This window comes from Danio rerio, chromosome 5, assembly GCF_049306965.1.
Source record: "Danio rerio strain Tuebingen ecotype United States chromosome 5, GRCz12tu, whole genome shotgun sequence".
Classification (NCBI taxonomy): domain Eukaryota; kingdom Metazoa; phylum Chordata; class Actinopteri; order Cypriniformes; family Danionidae; genus Danio; species Danio rerio.
The window spans coordinates 19665748-19689858 of NC_133180.1; the positions used below are offsets into that span (position 1 = coordinate 19665748).

A 24111-nucleotide genomic window follows, 5' to 3' on the forward strand; every position below is an offset into this window, starting at 1 on the left:
AGAAAAACAAAACACCCGGAAAGAAACTCGACACAGAGGAATAAAATATAACTTACTGCAAAGCTAGCGTTTCGGAAGTGTAACTGCACAGCAACACAAACAGCACACAGAAGGTAAGGCAAGGCATGCGTGTGGGTCATGCCGATCGCTCGACGCAGAAGCATAAAACAGCTTTTATACCCCTTTAAAAAAGGGATTTTTTGCATAATAGGTCCCCTTTGTACCAAAACAAAGTTCAATTTTACCACCTTCACAAATGTTTTTTTTTTTCCTTGTACAGTCAGAAAAAGTGAGTAAAGTTACAAGACTGTGCACTTTATTTATCGTTCATCAATAGAACATCAAATACTTTCCTTTAACGTATACTGTAATAAAATAGGACTAGAAATGCATGCAACGTAAAGGCCAGGACAACAAAAATAATTCAATTCTCGACAATAAACTGCAACTCATTTTCAATTGACCAGTGTTGGCACTACAAAGCATCAGTTAACAAAACAGAAAAGTAAGGCTGGCATTGATACAACACTAGCAATAACTAAACTGTAAACCTTTTTTTCTTCTCTTACAATCGTATTTGAGAGGTATTCAGACACTGCATATGCCGATGCTACTGTACCATTCGTTTTACACTAGGGAACACACGAAAAAAGGGGTCTATTCAGCTTGTATGTGGTCAGTGCATGTCATACAGGCCCTTCCAAATAGATCATAATCAAAGGCACTAAAGCTTTACAAAGCAAAGATCAACAGGCCAGCACTACACCGAGAATAATGGGCACCAAAGAAAGAGTTCACATGATCTGAAAGTACCACAGACTCGTTTCCTTGAGATATTTGTCAAGTTAAAACGAAATAAAAGCTGAACTACCTGGAGCTTTTTCCGTTTCAGCACATATTGTTTGGAGTTCTGGCAATTGGATTCATCTCAAAAGCCGTTGAGAGAATTGCACAAACATGATCTATAACCTTGAGTCTGAAATATCAACCATGATGATGATGAAGGACACCAATTTCCGACACGTTTAAAGTGCACTTACAACACTCTGAATCCACAATCATCAAGTCTTACAGCTTTTATGACATTCACAGATCCGACTGGCCATCTGCACTCATTATCTATCAATCAATCAATCGATCAATCGCCAACTTTCTGTACATGCTCAAATTTCAGATTCAAGTCTCTCAAACAAACCAGAGTATCATCCGTTGTGCACGATGAACTGCGTCAAACTCCAAAAGTAATGTAATTAAAAGTGCAAACAAATACATATTTAGAAATGATAAATCACATTTATTGAATTAAAAAAGGGGAATATTTTCACACGTTACTATACTCCTCCTCTTTTTTTAATCCCCCTCCAAACACCTAAGGCTGTTGTTAACAATGCATTAATAAACACCTGCTTTTAGGATTCAGATGTTGGTCTTTCCTTTAAGAAATTTAAGGCAGTTTTCTTTTTTCCAATTAAAGAATAAAAATAGCTTTTGGCAGTCAGGATGCCTTGTTTCTTTTCCCTTAAAAACACATTAAAACGAGCATTTTTGTGCTACTGTCGGTTAACTAGCAAAAAGAGCTATATTTATTATTTCAATTTAGCACTGGGTTTCTAGATATAGTGACATCGTTTTATTTCTATCCCATTTCGAATGACTGTTAAACCCAATGATAAAAAGCTGCTATTTGTTGGTTAGTTCACCACAAAAATAAAAACGTTGGTATTAATTACTCCCCTTTTTATCATTCTAATGCCCTTAGACTTTAGTTCATCTTCAGAACACAAACTTTGCATGTACATGTCAACTTACACTAACCCCAACCTAACAGTCTACTTACAACCTAATGAGAATTAGCTGGCATGTAGATGCAGTATAACTTAAATTCAGTAAACAGACCATCAAAATAAATTGTGACCTTCAATTCAAGCTGACATATACTTCGGATGAGCCTGTGCTTTTTGTTTCAGAAGAAGTTGCACGTATACATTTGTGCAGTGTTTCCCAACCCTGTTCCTGAAGGCACACCAACATTTTCAACCTCTCCCTAATCAAACACACCTAAATTAGAACATCAGCAGAGTCTCCAAAACCTGAAGATAATGGGTCAGATAAGGGAGACATCCAAAGTTTGTACTGTTGGTGTGCCTCCACGAACAGGGTTGGGAAACACTGCATTAGTGTAATGTTCTTGTGAATATGAGCCCTATACTGAAGAGAAGAAACTGTTGAATAAAGTTGCTATCTTTGTTTTATGTGCACACAAAAGTAATCTCGAAGCTTGATAGTATTTTGACAATGTTTTTTGGTACCTTTCTGGATAAGTCTGACCATTGCTGTCTATGGAGGATGAGGGAGCTCTCAGAATGCATACAAAATATCTTCAAGTGTGTTCTGAAGAAGATTGAAGGTTTCAGGGCATTGGAACAACTTGAGGATGAGTCATTAATAGCAGAATTTTCAATTGTGGGTGAACGAACCCTTTAATTTACTTGCCCACAGGCCACCCAAGATGTGACTTTTTCTTTAGAAGATCATTAAAGAAGATTGAGCTGAAACCGTTGTTATTTTGTGACTCATAAAAGCCAAGTCAAGAGTGACTAGCAGTTAGAGAGACCAAAAAAACATGTATAGATAAAACAAAATGAACATGGCTCTAGGCAATACATTGAAGTCTTAAGAAGCAAAACGATTGGGCTAAATACTGACAGCATTATGACCTTCACAAGCTTCCTGTTGTGTTATGACATTAGTCAAATGTTGAGAATCCACTACAAGTCAATCCTCTTAATTGAGAATGCATACTCAAATATTATACTACTGTTTTTACATATAGGTTGCAGCATCATGGATAAGTATGTGACATTTTGATAAAAAATACATGTTCTCCATTGTTAACATGCAAACAATGTCATTATGTAATTCTATGGGCTATAATGTCGAGGCAGTAGATAATAATAATAATAATAATAATGTTCAGGTTCTTACACATAATGATTGTTTCACTTCATAAAACCCCAATGTATCATCAAAAGTCACCAGAATTAATTGTGTTGTCTGTATATGTTTTTATGACTCTCCTTAGGTGCCAACTTAATTCCTATAGACCAGGGGCGTTCAAACTCGGTCCAAGAGGGCTGGTCTCCTGCACAGTTTAGCTTTAACTTGCTTCAACACCCCTGCCCAGAAGTTTCTAGTATACCAAGAAATAGCTTGATTAGTTCTGGTGTGTTTAATTGGGGTTGGAATTAAAATATGAAGGACACCGACCCTTTAGGACTGAGTTTGGACACCCCTGCTATAGACTAAGGCAGTAGTCTTAAACTTAATTCCTGGAGAACCACAGCTCTGCATAGTTTAGCTCCACCCACCTCCAACTCACACCTGCTGAATAGTCTAGTACTCTTGAACAGCTTGATTAGTTGGATCAGCTGTGTTGGAGCAAAACTGTGCAGAGCTGCGGCTCTAGGAATCCAGTTTGAGATCTTTGGACTAAGGCAGGGTTGCCCAAACATGGTCCTGGAGGGCCGGTGTCCTGCATATTTTAGTTCCAACCCTAATCAAACACACCTAAACCAGCTAATCAAGCTCTTTAGGTATACAAAAACTTCCAGGCAGGTGTGTTAAATAAAGCTAAACTATGCAGAACACCAGCCGTCCAGGACTGAGCTTGGACACCCCTGGACTGAGGTTTCAGTTAAAGAAATCTTATTTAATATTCTACAGAAGAAAACACAAAGACACCATGGATGACCTGATGGTGAATAAATAATCAGCAAATTCCTTCTTTTTTTTTTTGGATGAACAATACTTTTAAGTAGGAAATCGTTCATTTCCATTAAAGATACGGTTTTGAAAATCCACAGATAAATCTCAAGCACACGTTCGCACTCACACGTAGATAAAGAACAAAACAAAAACAAAATAAGATAGAAAAGGTCTATACATCCATCACAGATCATCACACCAGGTGTCATACACAAAAGTACCGAATATATATATTTATATATAGATCTTATGATTGAGGAACCCCGGGAGATGTGCATATTTATATTATTTGAGCCGTGTTCTATGAACCTAAGAGCTTACAAACTGAAGGACGGCCTGTTGCGAGATCCTGTCTGCGGTTTCGCGCGGCACTAGGAGCCCATTTTGAGCAGATTTTTAATGGCTTCCGTTACAACATCGTTCTCCTCGGGAAAAAAAAGATCCATCCTCTGAAACAGCCCGCACTGGATTTAGTTATATTTGTTATTTCGGGTTCAGTTGGAAATTTGCGGTGGGGCTGGACGGGATGGAGAGTGTATGTTAAATAGGAGTATCTCCGAAATGTTTGAGGCGGATGCGTTGAATGTAGCTGACAGGGCTGTAGTTGGGGTGAGCGGGGCTGTAGGTGGAGTGTGCTGGACTGTAGCGTCCGGGACTGCAGTTGTCTGGCGAGCCCATGTGTCGAGCTGGGCTGAAGCGGCTCACGGGGGACATCAAACCGCTCACTGGAGAGCCAGGAGTGGCCGAGAGAGCCCTCAGATGGCTTTTGTGCACTGCAGGAGTCAGCCAGCTGAAAACATAAACGCAGACCTCTAAGTGGACAGACATTTTTAAACACCAGAGGGGTTGTTAGGGGTTGTCATAGATGAACTGATGGAAATTTCTTTTTGAGGTTGGTGAGATTTTTAAAAAGCTTTTGGATCGTTGTTTACTTTCCTTCTCTCTCTATGTCAAGATATACAATAATACTAAAAATGTGTGATATTTGCACATTTTTGGAAAATCCTATAAATAAAGTGTTTAAATAAAGCTTCTGAAAGATTTATCTTATGCTTACTAATGTTGCAATTATTGCACAAAAAACACTCGACAGCAATTTTCTTATTTTTCCTTTTTGGCAACCATGACCTGCAGATACAGATTTTTGCAGATAATGTAATTATTATTTTATAATATGTAACAGAATTTTTAGAATACCTATAATTGACAGATTACACAAATATATACTCATTGCATTTTTGTCATAATAAAAATAAGCAGAATTATTTTTAATTCATTTTAAAATGAGAATAATACATTTTATAAACATATTATAAACATTACAGTTTCCCCAAATTGCAACAACACTAAAATTTGTAATTTTTACTGCTTTTTATTTTCACAAGATTATATGCTTATGAAATATAATTTGAATATTATTTAAGATACTTATTTTTAGTCTTGTTAAATCACTTCCTGACAACTTAAACATGACTAAAAGTTCTCTCTCTCTCTCTAAACGCTATCATGAAATATTTTTTACTCATGCAGGAAAACTTCTTTTCAGCTTGAAAGAAAAGAAGCTTCTTTTTTAGCTCTAAAGATTACAGTAAATATCAAACAATGATTTTTGTTTTAAAAAGATTTTAATATGCAATTTATTTAAATTATTATCAATATAATTTCAAATATAATTACAATAATCATTAGTCTTCAGTGTGTCATGAGTGTTCTGCTCCTTGAAATTTTTTTGTGCATTGAAGAAACATTCAAAACAAGCACTTGCATGCATCTTGTGTGAAGTTAAATTTGACTTTTCAGTCAGTATTTCTTAATTTATTGCATACACTCTGAATTAAAGAACAAGATACAAACATACCTTTGCATTTCTGACTGTGAGTATGTCTGAATTGTGCTCTTCCATTTGTGAATGCTGGGAAACTTTAGAGGGTCGAAGTCCGAGACTCCTAAAGCTGACAAAACCTCTCTGTCCAACTTGGTGGGTGAATCCCTGAATAAAAATGGAAAGTATTATGGTTTAAGGCTAGATAACAAAAAAAAAAAAAAAAAAAAAAGATATGTAGCAACTAAATGTAAATGTATGTTTGCAAAGCTAAATGTTCAGTTTATTCCAGTCTTCATTGTCACATGATCCTTTTAGGCCACTGTCCACACAAACATGGCCATTTACAAAATAATTTTTTTCTTTGCAATTTCCCTGTTTTCACACACACACACACACACACACACACACACACACACACACACACACACACACACACACACACACACACACACACACACACACACACACACACACACACACACACACACACACACACACAACAACAACAACAGAGTATCGAGGTGACTGAAACTTTCTGAAACTTTTCTTTACCCAAGCAAAATTTTGAAAATTTTCCAAAAGTCCAGGTACATTGTGGTTGTGTGTATACGAAAACTGGATTTTCACCTCATGACATCAGCGTGTGCAATGTTTTCTCCTTTCTGATTGGCCAACACAGCTGGGTTCGCATCAAGCGTGGAAGATACGAATGAGGCAAATTCCTCATTCGCACCACGGGATGATAATTCATCTCTCTTCTCATGTTTGTATTGACTTGTATGCAGTTTACTCATGAAAATACTTAATTCCCCAGTTGATATGTGAACCCAGCATGAAAGGATCATCATCTCCTCCTGTTGGTTCAGCATGCTCTTAACATGATGCATTTAAGTGCGATTTTGCGTTTTCATTTGGACAAAAACAAAAATTTTTAACTAAAGTGGAGAAAACTCTGTTTATAAAATTACCAATGCACCTGTGGACATATTACTACTAGCAGGAATCTGTTGGAAAAAAAATATCAGAACAACTGCATGACATTCATGCAGAAGTGTAAATTTGCCTTAAAATGCACGTGAACCGGAAGTTGCTGAGACTTTTATTTTAGACTATTTCAGAAAGGGGCGGGGCTTTATTTTGCACATCATTCTCTAATACCAAACTAATGGTAAAAGGGGCGTGGTTAAGGTTATGTAAGCCATCAGGTTGACGTCAACAGAAGGGCCTCCACTCCAAAAGCAGAAGCTGATGGCCAGACTTTAATTGAAGTTTACCAGAACAAACACATTGTTCAGTCCATTAACTTGTATGGATTAATTACTTACTATAAGAATAACAATATGAGCTAGTAAAATAAACTTTGTATATTTTGATTTCACTCAGACTTGGTGGGTGGAAGTGGGTGCATGGCTCTTTGTAACAGGGGTGTCCAAACTCAGTCCTGGAGGGCGTCCTGCATAGTTTAGCTTCAACTTCCTTCAACACACGTGCCTGGAAGCTTCTAGTATACTATTATTAGTGGGGGCTGTAACTAAAATATGTAGGACACTGGCCCTCCAGGACTGAGGTTATGACACCCCTGTTGTAAAATAATACAGCGCCATCTGCTGTTAAAAATTAAGCCCAGAATCTATTCAAAAGAGAGAATAGCAATACATTTTTAAAACCTCAGAACCACCGCTCTAAATAAAACAACAAATACTCTGTTAGATAGTAATTTCCCACACCCCTAGTAAAGACTTCATACTGAAACACATTATAATAACCACAGACAAGCTCTTCTCACCCTTCAATGAAGAGGCCTTTGGTCACTCTTGGAGGAGTCCGCAGTATGAAGTCCTGAGAGCTGTCGAGTGATCTGTAGGAGCTGGAAGACCCCGAGGAGCTGAGGTCTCTTCCCCCATGATCCCAGGACTTTGACCTGGCGCAGATCATGCGCTCGCACCCTGAAGTATCTATAGTCTGTTGGTTTATAGGTTCCAGCCGCTCACTGGCCAGAAAGTACTCATCTGAACTCGCACTGGACCTCACGTCCACCTCATTTCTCCTCTCTGTTCCATCATTCTCTGCTGCCCGCAAAGCAGACGTCCTGTCTTTCTCAAACACAGAGTCGTCTTCAGAAGACAGCGAAAGGCGTCCCAGTCCAGAGGTGAGCTCTGTGGTCTGACGTTTCCCTCCGCTCCTCCTCCTCTCTCTGTTTGTCCTATCAGGCTCATCCAGCAAAGACATCCTCTCAAACTCTGCCATTAAGTTTGAGATTGGTGACAGCATGCAGGAATTGGAGGAACCGCAGATACGAGGCGATACTTTGTCCCCGTTTGGAGTCCTATCACCGGAGCCCTGTTCGCAAAGGCCATTTTTACTGCTGGAGATCATGGATTTCTCTGAGAGCAGCAGGTCCTGCTCTGCCGCCGCTTCTATGAGGTCAGCGCTGTGGGACACTGGGAGGATGTGAAACTCCAGTCCTCCTACTGCCCCCTGCAGGCCGTCTTTGGAGCACACAGAAGAAATACTGGTGAGAGCAGCGTTCTGCCGGTTCTTGATCTCCTCCAGGCTGATGTCATCACCCTCATCTAGAAAAGCCCCCACGGAGATGGAATTACAGAACTTCTTCAGTTTGCCTGCGATTTTAAGGAGAACAATATTACAAAGTGAATTATATCCCTTGGTCTTGGAATGCAGTTTAATTCAGAAATACTTCATCATTATACGTTTATCATACTTTATCGATTGTGCCAACATGCTGCCCATGAAGTGTTTATTCATACCTAATTTGTGCTATAACTAGCAGTAACTATGATCACATTCAGCAATCTGTCATCATATCAAAAGATTAATTAAATCTCCTGATAGTCGTGAATGCTATATGAACTGGTATTAAAATTTTTGTCAATATCCATATTGCAGTTTTGCAGTCAGTGGTCTTACCTGGAGAGGGTGTTTTAAACCTGTTGCTGGTTTCATTCTCTCCAGCCTCTTCATGAGCTCGCTCCCTGAAGTCCTTTTTACTGAGGTATTCTTCAAGCATTTTCAGGCCTTCAGTTGACTGCAGATCCACAAAACTATCCAGGAAATCCCAGTACTCTGCCCAGGGGTGACCGAGTTCATGGGCCAGATCTCTGCTCACGGACAGGACATAAATATCTAAATCAATGCTAAATGACACTATACTAATGCCTAATGGACATGTAAATAAGTGTAAAGAATAATGTAAGTAATGTTCGGATTCTTTAATCATATCTTAGAACAAACCTGCCAACTCTTTCTGCTCCACGGTCCGGGTCAGACTTCAGGATGTTGTGAAAATGGTCTGCCCGCTCTCTGGGAGGAGTTTTCCACGCTCGTCTGAACTCATCCGCCTAGAAGCCCACATTTTGATCACTCACAGACACAGAATTGTCTTTATGTCCCATTACATAAATAATATACTTATAAATTCTACATTAAACTTACTTTGGATGGACTTAAAGGTCCAGCAAAGGCCCTGACTGCCATAACTGGATCCTTTGGACTTCTGGGTAACCATGGCGAAAGGGATTCCATTGGCTCAGGAGACCAAGGAGCACCAATCACAGCCTGGGAGGAGTTATCAGTGGCTCGCAGCAAAGGGATGTACAATCGCTCTGTGGCCAATCAGAATTCAGCATTAGTCCATGGAATGCACTTGATCAACATGTTAAATTAAATACAACAAGTAATATCATCAGCTTACCTTCTAAATATTCATTTATTTTCTGTTTGACTTCTTGAACTTTACCCTTTTCTTTCATTCTTTCACAAATAACCTAAATAAGGGCAATACAATGAGTAGTAAATAAGCTTTAATAAATTATGAAATCCTCATATTGAAATTTAATGCGTCATGGTTGCATTACCTCACAGGGTTTCTGGTTATACTTGTTCTTGCAGTTCTTGTCAATGTCTGGATGAGAACAGAGTATGTTTACAACCTCTGGGCAGCCAAACTTGCATGCGAAGTGAAGAGGTGTCTCAAACCCCTATGAAACACAAAGGATAAATTATTGTTTTGAATCGGTTACAAATCTTAATAGGACATCTGCCTAAATATGATTTTAGAACTCAACAGCATGTTTCAGACACAAAAGATGTCAAACATTGGCATCAAAATAATCCTGGCTTATATGGTAATGTCTCTGAATGCATTCTCCTCATAAAACGCAACCCAACAAAGCATTGCAAAGATTTAAATCTGCAGCTGAACTTATAGAACATTCAAGGTAACAACCAGATGTCAATGTATCATGGAAAAAATGAGGATTCATTCAAATGTATCCACACACAATGAGTATGTTTACATGGACATTGGACACCAACACTCCAATTTTAATATGATTAAGAAAATACTCTGATTAAGAGTCTACCATGTAAACAGCAATTTTTGATTACTTTAATCCAACTAAAATCATAATCGAATATTTTAGTTTAATTATTGAAGTGCAGTACAGACATGTAAACATCTTAATCGAACCGGTTTGTAGTACTTTTGCAACAATTTGCAACAGAACACACACAGCATTTACCAGGTGTTTGATGACAAAAAAATGAGAACGGCTTTAAGCAAAAAAAAAAGCACATTTTTGGTTCTAGCAGGAAACGAAGACTATGCTTTGAATTCTGTAAAAAAATGGACAATATGAAGTGACATATATGGTGCCATGACCAACACGAACTGTTGTTGCATGAAACGCCAGAGGAAACTAGCGCCGAATGGTGCCGTAATGACATTAATCGAACTGCGTACTACAACATGTAAAACAGGAACATCAACGGAACATTCAAAGTGCAAGTTATTTGAACACCCTTATCATATTAAGATTATTTATTCAGATTAAGGCAAAAGATTAGATTACTGATGTGCATGTAAACATAGTCAGTGATCCGATGTATACTAAAGTCCCAAATACGTAGACCCAGTATAAACAAAATTGAAAAAAAGAACTGAAATGACATCATTGCCAAATCCAGCCAAAAGGAGGTTTGTTTTGAGTTAGATTCAGCAGTTTAAAGCAGCTCACAAAAGCTAAGCTTTTGGAAAAGTTAGTTTTGGCCCTAAACACTTTTGAGCTACCATAGGTCCGCTTATTCCCACAGATCGTGGAGTTATACAGGAGAAAAACATCCAGCACAACAACAAGTTAGCAACATGAAACAACTGGAGGGTCGAGTAGCAGAGCTGGTACAGATGTATCCGCACCTGTACTATTGCTTGCTGACAGATTTTAAAGACTCCGGACAATAAGCACAACCGCTACATGCCACATCAGATGAAGTTCTAAACATTGTTCCACTTGGTGTCTATCCACGGCAAATAAACTGTTATTCTCTCACAGTTGCCATTGTTGTTGTGTTTAGGAGTCTACTCAAGTGAAGTGACACATTTACAACACCACCTACTGCAGTGTGGGGGTGTTGGATGGTTCAAAACAACATACAGTTACTCAGCCTTTTCAAACTTCTTTTTGGTCTTAAACGACGACTAAAAAGAACTTTGTCTGAAGTTAATTAGTTCATCACTGCTGTCATTTTTTTTTCTGTTTATTCTAATGCAAAAGCTGCTACTCAGCAATCTATTAAAAGGTTACCCATATGTAAACAGTTAAGCAACATAGAAAGATTAGAATGCAACACTTACAGCTTTGTCTGGTGTATTAAGGTACAGGTCTACGATATAGCGGATGCGTTTCTGCAGCATGCTCTCCAGGTCATCTGGGTACATAAGCCGCATGAATTCTGGGTTCTCAAGAGTGTCCAACAGGATCTGAACAATCCCTGGCTGGTTCTCTTTAGCAGCCACATGCATTACGTTATACCTGCAGCCCTCCTGCAGTCACATTTACAGCAGAGGAACATAAGAAAAGTACAATAAAGTAAACAAATACATCAACATTCAGGTAGTTAAAAAACAGCATTCAAAAACTTTCAATAATCCTAATTAAAAGCATTTTTTCATTAATATTTCTATCCTGGCTGTGCAACTACATTTTGTTTTGTGCCACTACTGGCAGGGATGGGCAGTATTTATAATACAAGTATTTCGAATACGTATATCAAATACAAAAGTGTTTTGTAATTTGTATTTTATGATGTTTATAAAAAGGGCTTAATATTTTGTATCAAAATACTTTAGTGTCTTGTATTTTTAAAATACTTTGTATTAAGTCTCTCTAATTGGTGCTTTCTCAGTTATTTGTATAGCCTTAAGATCAGAGCAAAAAATGTATTAACATTGAAGGATGTGGTCAATAATTGGTGCATGGATGTAAATATGGAACACACAAAATACCAGACAAATGGCAGGGGTAGATTTGGGAGCAAGGTCATTGTTTACTTCACTAAGTTAATTTAATGGTGAAGGGATTGATCCAATAGCCCTCCTAATGGAAGGTTTGTAAAGAAATTTCATGGTACCTCTTAAAAGTATTTTGTAGTATTTTTAAAATACAGTATCTTAATTTGATACTTGTTTTGGCTCCTGTATATTGTAGTTTATTTTAATACATGTAAAACCGAGGCATTAGGTTTTTTTATTTTAGAATACATTTCAATGTATATTTGCCCATCCCTGACTACTGCCAGTATGATGAAAAGAATTGAAACTGGAAAGGGATGGGATTGGAAAAGGTCTGAGAGTTGGGAGTCAAACTTGGGACACCGCAACAACATTATAGCACACGTCACCACACTGTCCACTAGGCTATCGATGCTTACAATTTGTACATCTCTAGAAGTCATAAAAGTTGTGTGTTTTTATTTGTATAAAAAGTTTTAGGATGTTTATTTTTCCATTGCAAATGGCACTGAAACTTTTTTTTACCAATGTAATATTTGATACCATGGGGAACAAATTCAGCAACATTAAAAGTATGCAAATTAAGTAATAACTAAATAACTAAATCATATAATGCTTATAGTAGGTACGTCAGCAGTTGTTAAGTCCAAAAGGGAATAAATTACAAAAACATTAATAATAATAAGCTTAATTTCATCTTATTTTCTGATTAAAACAAAAGTGTTAAAATCTTAATATTACCATTAATTATTCATCTCTCTGAAGGTGAGAAGAGAGAGTTCGAGAGAGAAAAATCCATCAACACTAAACAAAAGCAAGATTGTATAATTTTAAATCAGTGGTTCTCAAATTTTTTTCATCAAGTACCACCTCAGAAAAAAACTGTCTCTCCAAGTACCACCAAAATGAGCAGTATTGAAATACAGTAGTGTAGTAGGCCCAGTAAAGCAGCTAAAACTCTGCACAGTTAAAAAAATGTGGCAAATTACCTAAGAAATATAGGCTATATGTCATATATGGCATACTATATACATCATTTTGAAAATAAATAAATTTTGAAATATATGTAGCATGTACATGCCATATTTCATTCCTTCACGTACCACTAGAAGGAAGCCCGCGTACCACTAGTGGTACACGTACCACAGTTTGAGAACCACTGTTTTAAATATTTCAGTATCAATATTTTTGACAACACTAACGTGTGGTTATACATTGTGATCAACAAATGATGAGGTGGTTACTTTTTTAGTTCCTGTGGTTTTTGTTATTGAAATTAAATCTGTAATGGATCCAAACTAACGTTTCCTGCTACATCAAGCTACTGTCAAATGTGCATTGCTAACAGTAAAAACTTGTAATATAATTAATATTACATGTGCAGCACTATCAAACCAGGTGTTTGTGCCACCATCTGTAAAACTTAGTGGCATCAGTGCCATTGCTCGCAAAAGTTAGTCTGAAGCCCTGAAAAATATATCACTGACTGGTGGGAAAAATGGGGAAAAGTTTGATATTAGTACATAAATAACCAAATATTAGGATACCAGGAAAGTTTAGAATAAGACTTTGAACGTTGTAATGATCTCTATATTAAGTAGAAAAAAAGAGCCAACAAATAAGCATCCAAACAGATCATGGTACAAAATCTCTCACCTGGACTACAGTAGGGTTGTCTCCTGACCCGATGAGGTAGCGAGGGTTGCTCCACACCAGCTCAGTAAATCCCAACTCGTCTCCCTTTTCCACAGCCTTCCTCAGCTTAGCTGTCAAATCCTGTGTCCGAGGGCTCTTAAAACTGTTTGCTTTCTCCCTGTTGATTGTGTCTGCCTCTATCATAGAAGGGTGGTCTAGTTTTAACAAAAAAATTGATATTTTTAGAATATGCATACGTTACATGTAGAATTAAATTTAGTCAACTAAAAGAAAATGGTTTTCCTAAAATAAACATTTATCTTAATGTAAACTGAATTAAGAACTTTGCTTTACATGATGACCTTAATTAAAATCTGAAATGGGCTTTACATCCGAAATAAAGATTTTTCTAGACCTTTGCTAAACACCAGGCCGGGTTTGACAGGAGAAACACAGGGAGTGCTTTTACTAGGCGAAGGGTAGTAGTCACAAATGCCTTTGGCAAACTTCTCAGCATCCTCACGATTGGAGAAAGCTTTAAACCGAGCCCCCTTCATCATTTTAACAGCCTGCAAAGCCTCTTTCTTATCCGTGTACACATGGGCTCTCTCTGCAGAGGAAGTGGAAAAGAAAAATTACAGTTTTAGTCCAACATAACAGGTCTGAGTCAACTGTACATGCCTGTAAATGCTTACTATACTATTAACAACTCTACAATAGTGGAAATAACCCATTTCTAAAAATGCATGATTTGTTTCATATTACTTACACTAAAATGCCTTGTGCAAGTCTTGTTTTTATTTCAAGAAAGTAATACTTAAATTAAAATAAATTGCAAAGATGCATTAAAGAAACAGTTCACCAAAAAAAAAAAATTGATGGTTTATTTATCCTCAAATGGTTCTAAACCTTTATAAGATCTTTATGAGATTCATCTGTTAACACAAAAGAAAATATTCAGAAGTATGCTGTAAACTGATGGCCACCTACATCCAAAGTATTTTTTTCCTACTGTGGAAGTCAATGGCTACCAGCTCCCAACATTCTTCAAAATATCTTCCTTTGTGTTTAACACAAATAAAAGAGTCAAACAAGTTTGGAAGAGGTTTCCTTGTAATGATTCATTTCACAGCCTTGGTAAGACTTTCAAATTATTAGTTCATTTTGGTGGAACGTTTTTAATTTTATATATTTATATTTTTTATAAGTATACAGGATTGATCTGTCACCAGAGCCACCTGGAGACACCTCAGATATAGGAGATATTTGTGTATGATATTAGCAAAGAAAATACTTTAACAAAATAGAAAGTCAGATCACGTGCCTGTCTCTGAAACCAGGATTAGGAGCTTAAGTTGCCCAGGGAAAAAAATGTGATATGGTATAGTTTGGTATAACAAACTAAACATATTTTTTTAGAATCTGGAACCCAATTATGTTTTACATCAGTAATGCTGACTTGTAACTCATTATAGGTAGGATTGGTTTGTCTAGCTGTGGAGCCTGCACATTTGTCTGTAAATAATTATTTTTTTATATTTAATTCAAAATTTGTTGTGTCCGACTGTGTGTATTGTGAAATGGCCTTTGTACCATTTTTGTTAGTTTGTTCTGTTTATGTTATTGTTTATGTTCTCTGCTAAAACAATAATAAACAAAATTTTTTTTAAAAATCCAACCGACCTCAAAATTTTGAACTGTAGCCTGAATTATTTTAATTGAAAATCAGAAATAGCTTTATTTCCAGGTATGTTTACAGATACGAGAAATTTGTTTTCATGACAGAATTCCACATTGCAACAGAACAACAGTGACACGACAAAAACACAGATAATAAAGGATTGTAGTAAATAGAGAATAAAAATATACAAATTGACAATTGTATGTACAGGTATATCACTATATAAACAATACAGTATATTGTTAATAATATATTGTATATGTTGTAGGGATGTAACGGTATCAGAATTTCACGGTTCGGTAATACCTCGGTATGAATGTCACGGTACGGTATTTATTGAATCATTTACAGGAAAAAAAAACTTTTGAAAATACTCCAAAAAAGTGCCAAAAGTGTCAATGACATACAAATTAGCCATCTATCTGTAAGCTTTGAAACACTAACTTCAATTTTAATAACAAAAAATTATTAAACCATGTAAAAAAATAAAGTTTCAATTTAGTATTGTTGAAAACTCACCACATTCAACATTTAATCACTCACTCACTTAGGTAGAGATGGGTTTAAAGGAAAATTATCATATAATTATAATCTGGTAAAAGCTGGTATCTCTGGGTATTTACAATGTCCCCTGCAACAGAAAAAAACCCTCTCATTTGGGACTGAGGTTTCTGGGACAAGAGAGATATGACTTGGCCCATGTTGACAGCAGTGGGTAACGTTGTGCATTGTCTTTCCACCACTTGAGAAGACAAACCATGAGTGAGATAGAGATCTCTTTGCGGTACAAGTCAATGTCTGCATCAATCTGAACAGTGTGCTGTGTTTCTGCAGTCCCCATGACTGTTATTAGTCGTATTCCCCAACTTGCAGGCACGTGCACACATAGGGCTCAACCTGTGCAGTGCACATGCCCTTTTTAGTCTTGGATAGAAAATGCCCTTCCAAAACGATCAAAAGTGCCCCCGCGACGCGACACAACCTCCGTCCAATCCAGCCCTTCAGTAGGCGCGCGACAACACCTCTCTTGAATATGCGCGCTCAACCCCCCCTCGGCGCTTTACAATACGCGCGCCACAACACAGCTGATCAGAACGCGCGCCACAACACAGCTGATCAGAACGCGCGCGACAGCACCGCTATTCAGCACGCGCGCGGCGACAACACCCGCTTTAGGTTCGATCATTTCCATCTTTTTTTCATCTCCGCTACTAGCAGCACACTCCATTTCCGCATTACTGGATCTGTAGCGACAACAGACCGCAAAGGATTATGGCCACGCCTGGGCTGATGGGAAATGAAGTTTCAGCTACGTCCCGTTCGCTTCATTCGCCTGAGCAAATTTTCTCAGAAGACCTATAGTTTTACCGAGTCATGCGACTTCGGTAATATCGAAAAAAATTAATATTGCGGTATGACGGTATTTACAATACCGTTACATCCCTAATATGTTGTTAAATAAATAAAAGTGTATGTGTGTATACATTGTGTTGTTGTTACACAATTAATATCAAGTGAGTTGGACTGCCTGAGAAAAGACATTCTTTAAACATTATTCCTCATATATTTGACCTTGTGATGTTTAAATTAACAGAAATAAAAGCTTACCATTCCTAGCCAGCACATCCTCCCACAATGGACACACTCCGTAGAAGGTGGGTGACACCTGTGCAGTTTTAGAGGGAGTCTGCGTGTTCTCCACATTACAGGCGCACACTGTTCCACTCAGAGCCTCTTCCTCTGGTGGATTAAGGCCCATGCCGTACCCGAAATCCCCATCTTCGCCTGTGATTGCATCTGGGGTTGCTGAAGCGGCACTGGATGGCACCACACTCCTGTCCAACGTGGCACTGTTATCACCACTGGCATCAGGCTCAGTAAGTCCAGCACTCTCCACTAGAGCCCTGGCAAGCTTGCGCTCAAATATGGCTCTAGTCGTGGCAGTGATGGGGCCACATTTCAAGTTGGCTTTAATGATCTCCTCCCTCAGTTCATCAGCAGTGAGGCCTTTCAACCTGCTCAGGACAGCGTCCATGCTTCTGCTGCAACGGCTATCTGATTATAGAGAAAACAAAACAAACATTTGTCTCATGCTGATGAACTCACTTGACCAAGACAGCATCTTAAATCCTATTCTTCTTTACTATATTGACCTTCTTCAATGCGGAAGTGTGCTCGTTTTTGCAACTTACGATAGAGTTGACTATGGAAGAAATGACTAGCAATAATAAATGACAGAAAACGGTCAAACTACTTGCTCTACAAACAAGTGTGTTCATGACTATTCATGAAAAGATGAGTAATATAATCAGACAATATCCGTTTGCAACATCAAGCAGCATAACGAGCTGTTTTCAACATCTAAAAAGCAAGGGAAGTGATGAAGACCAGACGTCTCGAGCCAGAAAGATTCCAATGAATAGGATTCCAACAGATTCTAAGGAGTAAGGTCAATGGAATAGTAAACAAGCAGCATGTGTGAATTCCCAATACTCACAAAAGAGCATGTAAAAAGTACTCAAATGACCCACTACTTCAGAAGCATGCATGTGACATCTTGATATCCCATGAGGCCACAGGTGAGAATTCGTGAACAGCATTGAAGCAACTACTTTTTTTGAAAGGTCACATGATAAAATGACAAATATGTCTGGATTCATTCATACTACATGCAATAATCGCAAAGTAATTATTCAAACAACGTGCCTACTTAAACAGTGTGTGATTTTGGATGCAGCCCTTATGTTTTGCTCACGCTACTAGTTAGAGCGGTGTGATTAATCGAAATCAAATCGCAATTTAAAACGTTGGGATTAGTTAAATCGCAAGAGGCTGCAATTTAGAACATGTATATATGTACACAAGAATAACGAATAACATCTGAGGTGAAGTGCTTCAAAACCAGTTCGCTATGCTCCAGAAAATTAAACATGCTAGACTTTCTGCGATGGTGTCTTGATGCATTGTAGACATGCTATTGGTTGTCGTGAACTATGCCACATTACACAAAAAGAAACGATTAAATGTTGTGTCACAACGTCCATTTGTTGTTTACGACTCCCCGCGACACCCTATGTCAAGGAAATCGTGCCGAAGTTGTGTGTTCTGACCGGGTCTTTATAACTAGCCAATTGAGTGAGTACACTTTCGTTCTGCCCAGAACTGCACAATTGAACCCACAATTTTAAAAAAAGAAAAAGCGCCAACGAGTGTGATTATGGCGTCTGCCTCTTCAGAAGCATTAATAGACTAATTAATATCAAAGAAAAACAGCATTTGTAATATAAGAACATTTTGGTTTCAAAGTCCCAGACACCAAACAAAAACTGGTCATTTTTAAAAACTGTAGCACAATTGTTGCCACAACTTACAGATTATTACGCTAAAGCTTAAATTAAAATCAGTTTGAAACTTAAAATAAATTCGTAAATCAAATTGCAATAGGTCAAAAAATAAATAAATTAAAATTAATTAATGAATTAAAAAAAATTATAATTAATTAATTAATCAATTAATTAAAAGATAAATAAATAAATAAGAAATAAATCGCAATTGGATATTTTCCCCAAATCGAACAGCCCTACTACTAGTGCTTTAAAAAACGTATTATAAAAAACTGAATTTAAAACGGCGCCAATAGCCTAGTGGTTAAGTGTGCCAACAAAAAGCTCCGTGGTGCTCATGGCAATCCGAGTTCGATTCTCTACTCCCTCTCTCTACTCCCAATAGTTTCCTGTCTGTAACCTCCACTGTTCTATCCCAATTAAAGGTGAAAAAACCCCTAAAATATAATTATTAAAAAAAACTAAATTTACATGATAAATGATTACATACAGAGTGGACAGCTTAATTTAAAGAAGAAGAAAAAACTTAATAAATAAATTATATCATATTCTTAATATTACATTTTGACAAATACATTTGCTCAACCTTAGGTCACCCAAGATGCATGTGACCGTTAAGTAATTTTCTACTTTGGCATAAACTGTGCTATAGAAGGCAGGTCAAATGCAACTGGAACTTTGAGAGGCACAAAAACATAAGGTAGGGCTGCACGATATTGGAAGAATCTAACATTGCAATATTTTGTTATTCTGCTATATACATTGCGATAAAAATCCAATTTCACCAGATGACACGAATCTCTCTATTTAAAAAGAATTTATAATATCAGATGGATTCTGTAGGGCATAAAATATAATGAACAATCCACAAGCTTGCATAAAGACAATAAAGAAAAAGATACAGCTGAATTAAACAGTGTTTAATTGTTTTCAGAGTACTCAAACAACATTCAGGTATATGGTTATTAAATAATTAAATGTAAAATAACGGTTTGTAGTTTTCATTGTAAAAATAATTTAAAATATTCATTGTTATTAAAGTTACAAGCAGTACAATTTATTTTGCCAGAATGGTAATTAAATAGTCCTCACACAATCACTAGGGCTGCACGTGTTCCTGCAAATGAGTTAACAGAACCTGCATATGCTGTGAATAACAGGTAATAAAGTTGTAAATAACATTCAGTTTGTTGCACAGAGTCATCATTTCAGAGCCAAGCGTGAAGTATGATTTACATGTGTGTCTTTGGTGACAGCAGCCATGACATGAGCTGCACTCGACGATGAAAGTGAAAATGAAAGCACGGACATCTTTTAATTGATCATATCGCATTGTAAAGTTATGATTACGACAAGCATTTGATATGTTTTTTTTCTTTCATGTCCAACACAGAGTGTGCGAGAGAATAAATGTGTAACAGTGTCACTATAACAACTCTAGCAAATATAACGTTTAATATAATGCAGGAGGGAATCTGATGATGATAAATGTCTGATTTTGCCAGTTAAAAATGGTATACTAATGTTGTCAATGACCGAATGGCACGCATATGTCTCAAACATAATAGTTCAACTTCAGAATTATGACCAGTTGTATTCTGATGTGGGCGAGGCAGTGGCGCAGTAGGTAGTGCTGTCGCCTCACAGCAAGAAGGTCGCTGGGTCGAACCTCGGCTCAGTTGGTGTTCCTGTGTGGAGTTTGCATGTTCTCCCTGCCTACGCGTGGGTTTCCTCCGGGTGCTCCGGTTTCCCCCACAGTCCAAACACATGCGGTAAAGGTGAATTGGGTAGGCTAAATTGTCCGTAGTGTGTTTGTGAATGTGTGTGTGGATGTTGACGGCTGGAAGGGCATCCGCTGCGTAAAAACTTGCAGGATAAGTTGGCGATTCATTCCGCTGTGGCGACCACGGATTAATAAAGGGACTAAGCCGACAAAAAAATGAATGAATGTATTCTGATGTCATCACTTTACTGTGCATTATTGACCAGGACCAATTTAAAGACTGTTTAAGTCCATATAAAAAATATATAGCACTTTAACCAACATTAGTTAAAATTTGTTTTATATTCGTATATTCATACATTCTCATTAATAACATAATTTCAATAAAGTATTCTTTGCAAATTCTAAATAGGGAAATCATATGAGCAGCCAATGACTATCAAAGTACAACATTGTTCACAGTCAATTAGAAACTGCTAATGTTACTTAGAAGTTATACTTGCATGCTAATTTTGATCGAATATTCAAAGTAACATAGTAAATAATCTAGAGACTTCTAAATAAACAAATGTGCGAATATAAAACCAACTTTACCTCTATTAAAAAAAAATCACGATTCTTGTTATTAGCCAGAATCGCGCAGCCCTGAAAGTCACAGACTTAAAAAAAAAAAAACACGTAAATGATCAATTACAATAGACTCAAAATTTTGAAGTCACGATGCGACTACTGTAAATTATCACATTGCAATATTGATGCTGAAACGATATATTGTGCAGCCATAATATAAAGGCAAATTAAATGTAACACTCACTGCTCCTAATGATAAACTTAAGTCACTTATAAAGCAAAAAGTTGGCCTGTGCAAGAAACTGAATATTATTCATTCATTTTCTTTTCGGCTAAGTCGCTTTATTAATCCGTGGTCGCCAAAGTGAAATAAACCAACTTATCCAGTATATCTTTTATGCAGCGGATGCCCTTTCAGCTGCAACCTATCACTGGGAAGGATATACACACACTTTCTCGCACACATACACTACAGACAATTTAGTTTATTCAATACTCCTGTACCGCATGTCTTTGGGAAACCCACACAAGTACAGGGAGAACATGCAAACTCCACACAGAAATGCCAACTGACCCAGCCGGGGCTCAAACCAGCAACCTTTTTGCTGTGAAGCGATCGTGCTATCCACTGCGCCACTGTGAACTAAATATAAATTACAATATTAATGCATTTAGCAACAGCCTCAGAAAAACTGGGTTAACTCTGTCTTGCCAGTACATATTTTATGCACTCGTTTATGAATCACCAAAGACCACAGTCTCCTTCATCCTTGATGACCTGAGGGCGAATAAATCAACAGCCTTTTATCATTTTTGGAAGAACTATCCCTTTAAACCGTGTTTAGAAACCCAGAGCAAGTTACGTTTAACTTAAAAACAAACCATAAAAATTTCAAATAGGAATAATAATCTAAATAAACTGATTAAATCCAAGTTAATCAGGAGCAACACAAAAAAACAGCATATTGTGTCTGTCAAACGTAAATACTGATCTGAGAAATTGATTCAGACATCCCCCTTCATTATTATAAATTTAAATCATACAAGATAATGTTCACCCTGTCCAGAAACAAAGTTGCACCATTATGATACATATATGGAACTGTAATAAAATACTTCCTCGATGAGAATAAAACACGACATGACGTCATGGCACGTCATCGCGGCAGTTAAACTGACAACATCAAGCCCCTTTGCATTGTTAGGACTCGAAAAAAACGTAAGACATGAAGTGCAGCTGCTCAAATCGAGGCACAGGGCTCGTCTAAACTAAACTCCTCCAAATCGCACCCCCTGTGCGGCAAACAAACATCCGTAACATATCGAAACTTTATTAAGACCGAAGTGTCACGCCCAAACTGCCATCCATTGTAGTTTTTGTCTGTATATTACATGAACATGATTAATGGAGATGACAGACCCAAACAAAAGGGTAACAAAATTGTCACCCGTCATCTTTGCACCACTTACCATCTATCAGCTGAACAGTGACGCCGTTAGTGTTGTGAACGCGCAGATGTGCATGTGTGATTTATTAAACGTTTATATGCGCGTGAATCGCGCGGACGCTCTGGAAGGGTCGCATTGTTTACAGCTCGGTTTGCGCATGCGCGTGGCACCCTCTGCGCACACTCAGTACGCCGGGCAAGGTTCATGTGTTTCAAACGCCGGGTAGAGTGGATCTTTTCAATGAATCACCTGAATCGATTCACAAAATAAGTTTGAATGATTCAATCGAACTTAATTCATTTTGGTCTGAAATCTGCTGTTAAGATGTATGATTGAAGAGATATCTTTAAATTAATGCACAAGTCCGTGTGGGTCAGTATTTGCAGAAATGTAAGATATATAACTTGTAATAATAATATTTAATATTTTAAACGAGTATATGGAGCTATGAGTCGAATCTATGAATCACGCAAACCGATTCACAGTAAATTTGAATAATTTAAACCAATTTTAAGCTAAAAATGTAAGTGTATCCACTTATCTTATCTACAAAAAAGAATAAAGAGATTAATTAATAAGTATAAACAGTCCTTATGTTATTTTGTAAAACTGCAGATCTGTAAAAAAAATAATACAAATGTACTTCTTGTAATTATTTACTATGAAACATTTTTTACATAACTTTGTGCATTATAGACATTTATTAATAAACATTCGGTGTAATGAGACCCAGTTATGTCATAAATGTAGTAATGAAAAAATGACAATTGTTTGAAACGAATTGTTCGAAAGAACCGATTCACATGACAACTTATCATCAGCTTTAACTCATATGAAGTCAAATCTGTGTTAATGACAACCAACAAAATAGCAATTAACAATAAATTATGACCTCATCACGTGGTATTTAACAATGACACATTGGACTCTGCTATGTGTGTGGGGGATGTTAAGTTATTAGCCTAATAAGAGAAGTTGATATATTACCTCAGCTTGTTTCTGCAAATTTTTGGAGGCTGCAGGTGGACATGAGCTCCAGACCAAAGAGCTCCTTACATGCTTACTTTCCATACAGCCATGCGAGCTGACATTTATTCTGGCAGCTAAATATCTCGCGCTCGACAACCGCCTTTTCTACACATGAACAGCGAGAGGAAAGCACAAGTGGAAATAGGAGGCTAAAACAAACCACGCTAGTTGTTTCAAAGTAACGTCTGAGAAAATGTGCCTCCCGGAAGTCTCTTTTACTCGACGAATCATGGTTTGCAGTTGAACGGGTTTCAGCAGCGCTACCAGGTGGCCAACTGTGTATATATTTTGACCAAAACTGAAGTTATATCGAAAATATTTTAGCCTGCCTTTGTTTTGAAATTATTTAAGAGTTTTTCAGGCAAGAATTCGGTTGTTTTAAACTCGAATTGGCAGTTTATTTACAAAGATATCGTAGATGTGCCTCTGCTTATGTGGACTCTGACCTGCAGCCTGTCAGCGGGAGCTTCGTCATCACCTCCCTCGCCGAGAGCAGCTTCAATCGGCCAGTCCATCACGGATGCACCGCTGGATTGCATCTGTCCATTAGTTAAAACATTTTTAATTCATCTTGTGTATATCTAATGGGCTATCTATTATTTTATCTAAATATCTATTATTTTTTTTCTCAGGTGTATTATTTTGGCAGTGTTATTTTCTTACGTGTTATAATTGTCTTTATGTTGTTGTACGATGTTTGTCTGTGTTTACCAAATTGCCTTACGTTATCTTTATTTCCTTTTGTTTACGTCTCGTACTTTATACTTGTATAATGTCCAT

The 24111-nt window shown here is 37.3% G+C and overlaps 1 protein-coding gene across 6 annotated transcripts; it reads right to left on the reverse strand.

The window, feature by feature from the left end:
• Positions 1–299: 299 nt before the first annotated feature.
• On the reverse strand, positions 300–23587 carry ankle2 (ankyrin repeat and LEM domain containing 2). 6 transcript variants are annotated; one of them, XR_012405970.1, is made up of 14 exons: positions 23290–23587; positions 16825–17271; positions 13951–14145; positions 13557–13750; positions 11244–11432; positions 9466–9588; positions 9303–9375; positions 9044–9213; positions 8843–8949; positions 8519–8709; positions 7377–8211; positions 5624–5755; positions 2210–4555; positions 300–2013 (listed from the first exon to the last, which is right to left on the reverse strand). XR_012405970.1 is itself a non-coding variant. In XM_073950504.1 (13 exons), the coding sequence occupies exons 2-13, from the start codon at positions 17249–17251 to the stop codon at positions 4306–4308; spliced, it is 2838 nt and encodes a 945-aa protein (XP_073806605.1). In that variant the 5' UTR covers positions 17252–17271; positions 23290–23587; the 3' UTR covers positions 300–4305. The 6 variants fall into 6 exon arrangements, 4 of the variants coding, with proteins under 4 accessions (XP_073806605.1, XP_005165137.1, XP_073806604.1 ...); XR_012405971.1 differs by lacking the exon at positions 23290–23587 and adding an exon at positions 22324–22461 and having other exon boundaries at positions 300–2007; XM_073950504.1 differs by having other exon boundaries at positions 300–4555; positions 7377–8163.
• Between the last annotated feature and the right edge of the window lie 524 nt (positions 23588–24111).